The 5,255-nt window shown below is 40.9% G+C and overlaps 1 protein-coding gene across 1 annotated transcript; it reads right to left on the bottom strand.

The window, feature by feature from the left end:
• Positions 1-3,342: 3,342 nt before the first annotated feature.
• Positions 3,343-5,021, bottom strand: LOC117539453 (transcription factor HES-5-like). The gene is made up of 2 exons (XM_034205645.1): positions 4,905-5,021; positions 3,343-4,791 (listed from the first exon to the last, which is right to left on the bottom strand). The coding sequence occupies exons 1-2, from the start codon at positions 4,965-4,967 to the stop codon at positions 4,459-4,461; spliced, it is 396 nt and encodes a 131-aa protein (XP_034061536.1). The 5' UTR covers positions 4,968-5,021; the 3' UTR covers positions 3,343-4,458.
• Positions 5,022-5,255: the final 234 nt, after the last annotated feature.

Genomic DNA, 5,255 nt, shown 5'->3' with positions numbered 1-5,255 from the left:
TTTGTTCAATAGTATTATCCCACTTAACACTTGTCTATTTCGTTGTAACCTTTATATATACAGTCTATGATTTTAACTTGGAGGCTACGATTACAATCGTTAGCACCGATGTAGCTACCACTAGCTTACATTCTAACCCAAGCCTTACCATTCATTACGTAGCTGATTAAAATCATTAACACATAAATAAAGCACTAGAATTTCACTTACCGCAAAACCGCATTCATGCACCGTCTGTTTTAACCGCAGAGCGAGTCACAATAGTCCGATATATAAGCATGAAGAACAAACAACCACGGCCGGCTACAAGTTGTGTTTCCTGGATGAGCTGAGCAGGCAGAGTCCCTGTAGCTAGCTTCACGGAGCAGCTAGCAGAGAGACAAGAAGCTAACAGCGGCAGGCACTTGACAGAGCCGTCACTCAATGTGACCACGCCCTAATTTATGCACAAACTTTAAGACCTAATATAAATAAAAGGGTTAGAAAACAATTCACTCACAGATCCATAATCATGAAGGTGGAATCTAACTATATCGATAATAAAATGTATGGAGCCAGGGGTAGAAACATGTTTTTTTCTGCTGTAAAGTTGGGCATTTTAACATGGGGGTCTATGGAAATTGCTCCTTTCTGCAGCCATCGCCTATCGGCCAATATATGAACTGCAGTGTGTGGCACTTCCGTATTGGCTTCCCGGCTCTACCCCACAGTTTGCCGCTTGCTCTAGACCGACAATTTTTTGGAGCTGGAAGTGAATCGGATTCTGGAGCTAAGAGCCGGCGCCGCTGCGGTGTGAACAGGAAAAACCGGCGCTTTTCAGGCTCCAGCTCCGAGCCGGAGCTGAAAAAGCGCTGGTGTGAAAGGGGCATTAGTCCCGCCCACAGGAAATGCGAGCGGAGGAATCAAGGAGGGGAACTGACGAGAGAGGAGGGGAAGCAGCAGGCGGTTAGAGAAATGAGAAATCCTCTCCTCTGAGCGGTCCTTTTAAAGAGACGTCCGTTAATGATGACAGGAAGCACAGCAGCCCTCTGTCTGATGGACAGATGTGTTCATGATGACTTATATATTGACTTTTAATTAATTCACCGTGTGGTATAATGAGACAATAACAGGCTACAGATGCGGACATACACACATATATTATATATATACAATTTCGGAATCAAACAAGTAGAGCACTCTCATAATAACTTAACACTATCAGAGACTGGATATACCCCCCCCCCCCCCCCCCCCCCCCCCTCTCTCTCTGGTCGCTACAATGAGGAAATTAAATTATGGGCCAAACGTTTTATTTACAAGTATTAAAAGTAAGCATAGGACACCAAACCAACTGAGACCTCTGTCCGCCGCATCCACACACACACACACACACACACACACACACACACACACACACACACACACACACACACACACACACACACACACACACACACACACACACACACACACACACACACACACACACACACACACTGTACAACACGCACCTACACACTGTACAACACACACCTACAGCTCCTAAAGCATATAGCCTAATATATATCAGGATACAGCCGTTGTGTATTAAGCACTAAATGGTTTTAGACAAATATCGACTCTTTGTTTGTAGATACTGATCTACTAAGCTAAAGCATACAAATAAAGAAAGTAATCGGCCTGTTACTGAGTGATATATATTATACACACTGTTCTGCTTTCTACACGGACCTCACAGCTGTTCTCACTGTAAACATCGCGTCGCGATGAAAGCAGTTAATAAAATAATATCCAGGGGATGCATGCAGAGCTGTCATTGGCTGAGATAAGTCCGGCCGTGCGTCACGACTCTTTTAAACATCTCTGTTGCCGGAAATACATCCGCGGAGGATCCGTGGACTGGCGCGGAGGACCCATCAGTGTATCCTAGGTTATAGCTCCTCCAGAGAGCCTCCTCGATGCTCGATCCTCAGTCCTCGAAGTGCATTTAGAGAAATGAGATGTCCATCAACATTGCGTGCTGAAATCCATTTCCGGGTCACTACCGGAGGACCGAGGAGTCTAGGAGGGGTAATTACTAATTAGTTAAATGAGAAAGGGCCATTGTCGCTTCAAAAAGATAAAGAATGTTATTACATTTGTTTATAAAATGAATTCAACTTTCTGTGAATTAGTATTACAACATTTTTGAAAGTAATGGGGTGAACATTAATGGTAACTTCTAATAAACCACCCCAATTATCATGCAGCTGTCCAGATGTGGTCTTTTGACACGTGCCTTGTAGTCAGCCTGAGTAGCACGTTGAGCTCAGTTTCCCACACTGACTCCCTGTATGGTGTGGTCAATGATCCACAAAGGGACTCCTCTGACAGATGCTGGCTGTGGGTTGTTAAATAAACTCAGGGTGACATCACCAGACTTGTACGTTTTAAACATTTGAATTTTTGACAAACAATCTATATTTAAGTTTACGAAAAACCTATTCAACATCATATTTTGTCAGTTTCCAATCATTGTCATACATACATTTTGAACATTGAGAAAAAAATCGTATCTCACTTCTGACCATCAATTTGATCAAAATTGGGCTCTACACATGAGTGTGGGAAGTTTCCTGAAGGGCAGCTGTTTCCTGAAGTGTGCCAAATCCCTTTGGAGAATTACTTGGCTGCTGGCGGGATTGGTGGAAGTCATTCACACTCAACTCTGTCCTCGTATAGTTTGATTGACAAAACCTTTACTAGAATGTCCTAAAACGTTTGCTCACATAAGTTAATATTTAAGTATTTAAAAAAGTAGTTATGTTGCTGATTGGAAGAGCAGTAACAACAAAGTAGTTCCTCAAAACAAGTTTACATTTTAGCAGCCAGCATCTCTTTTAATCTCTGTCCCTTCAGGGCACAGATCTATTGTCCCACAGGGCTCTGTGAGTGAGGTTCCTCTGGTTTCCCACACTCTGTCCTTTCACTGGAGGAACAATAGAAGTGTATATCGTTATATATCACTTTAGATACAATGTATGATGTACTAAAGAGAGACATGGTTAACGTTAAAGTGTCCACATCAAAACACCTGAAACATCAAAACAGTTGCAAAGAAAATGTGTCATTGTTTGGCAAATTACTGTTTGTTATTTAATTTAATGACTTAGCTGTGTCCATATAGAGTAATATTCATTGATGACACTTGGTGAAAGGTTTGAATGGTACCACATTAGTTTAGCATTAAACAGGTAGGTTATGGATTTTAAAAAATCTGTGTTTGCTGAAATGTATGATGATTAGAAAAGGTAGGAATGATGATGGAGACTTCTATCAACTAATTTAAAGTTAAAGTTAAGAACCTCAGAACACAAAATGTTCAACTGGAGTTGTTTGTTTATTCAACAAGGCACAATGAACAACATAAAGCATGACGGCTCCATCTAAAGGTGATGATACATCAAGTGTAGATTTCTACAAGACACTTACTCACACAGAGTAGAGGAACAACTGTCTTTATAAAAGACACACAACTCACAATTTTTGAGGGAACAGTAAAACATTCACTGTTGGTTAACAAACATTTGTTGTAAAAATTGACCTTACAACGTAAATGACATTGTCAGTGTAAAACTGTGACAATGTTACATTTAACAAAGAATAACATATTCATCTTAAAACAGAACAATTGTCAATTATCACAGAAAGTGAGGGAAGGTCCAAATATGTCCATAAAAAGGACAATTAATATCTTTGACCAATCAAAGAGATACAAAAAACAATCCTCCATGAAGTTAGTATATTGGAAAACACACAACGTGTAGTGAGACATAAAAGTATCACAGGAAAAGTGTGACATTTAAGAAAACCTTTTGGAAAAAAAGGATAAACAATTCGATCTTTCAACAGATCAGGTCTGAGTTATCAGAGAAATTAAGTCAATTATGACTACGTCCTAAAAATGGACAGGAAGTCTTTGTTCACTATGATCAATAACAATCAAAAGATGCTGAATGCATTAAACTATATACGACCAATACTTGAAGTACAGTGAGGTATATCAATGTCTGTTGCATTCAGATGTGTTCATGCAACATGCATGACAAGATATTCTCTTTCTTAACTTGACATATGTTTAAAAAAAGAACAGTTAAAGTTTCTGATCAAAATGATCAACAACAATTAGAGGATTACAAATGTAACCATAGCAGTGTAGTCTACCAATACATGAAGTACAGTGTATTATAATTATAATTGCATACACAATCAGATTTGGTTCATGCAACATGCATGACAAGATGTTCTCTTTCTTAAATTGAAAGATATAGTTGCTGTCATTTCCTCAGGAAAAACAAAACAAACTAAAACCAACCTTCTGTACAAACAGAAGAACAAGTTCTTAGTATTTCAGAATTCAGAAGAATTCACTTCCAGTAACCTTTGACCAATATGGTCATCTCAGTTTGTCTGGTAGTAACTCCAGTCTGTAGGGGTCTACCACGGCCTCCAGGGGGCGCTGTTGACTGGACTCTTCTCTTTGGTGATGCTGGTCTGGACTGTGAAGCTCAGCAGAGAGAAGTCAGCCTCTCTCAGGTTCTTATCAGAGGAACACTGCATCTTGTTGACGTGGTTCAGCAGTCTTCTCTGCTTTTCATTCTGCTGCTGCAGTCGTCTCAAGACACAAACTGTCATCTCCAGGATGTCTGCTTTCTCCAGCTTGGAGTCTGGCTGCTGTTTGAGGAACTCTGGACCCAGGAGAGACTTGATCTGCTCAATGCTGCTGTTGATTCGCTCTCTGCGTAACTTCTCCACCAGAGGCTTTTTGAGCTGCAGAAAGAAAAAGAAAGTCATTAATAATCTTATTCTGGAGTTTAGTGGTAGCATGAACAAAGACAACGATTGAAGGACAATATTGAAATCTTCTTGAATCTTGAATTTACCTTGTGGGTCAGAGTGTGAGGCTCGTGAGAGTTGGTCATTGCTGCAGTGATTGTAGGTGCCATGTCTGGATCTCTGTGCTGTAGAGGTCTCTGTAGAGAGAATCTGATCTCTGCTGGCTTCATCCCTCCTATTTATAGTCCCACATCTCCATATGAATGTGTGGGTCTGGGTCTGACTGCACTTTCTCACAGTCTCAGCCAATCAGAGAGCACTGTTTGACAATTAGGAGTGCAGCTACTCAATAGTCGTATTGCCCGGGGGACAATGGTTAGATCCCAGGGAAACAGGTGGGGGACTGGGGGGGGGGGTGATGGAGAGAGACTCACAGAGCTCTGTGTGAATCTGGGAAA

Source organism: Gymnodraco acuticeps, unplaced genomic scaffold (assembly GCF_902827175.1).
Source record: "Gymnodraco acuticeps unplaced genomic scaffold, fGymAcu1.1, whole genome shotgun sequence".
NCBI lineage: Eukaryota > Metazoa > Chordata > Actinopteri > Perciformes > Bathydraconidae > Gymnodraco > Gymnodraco acuticeps.
Note: the sequence above shows the minus strand (reverse complement) of the source record. Positions and strands in the feature narration are given on the sequence as shown.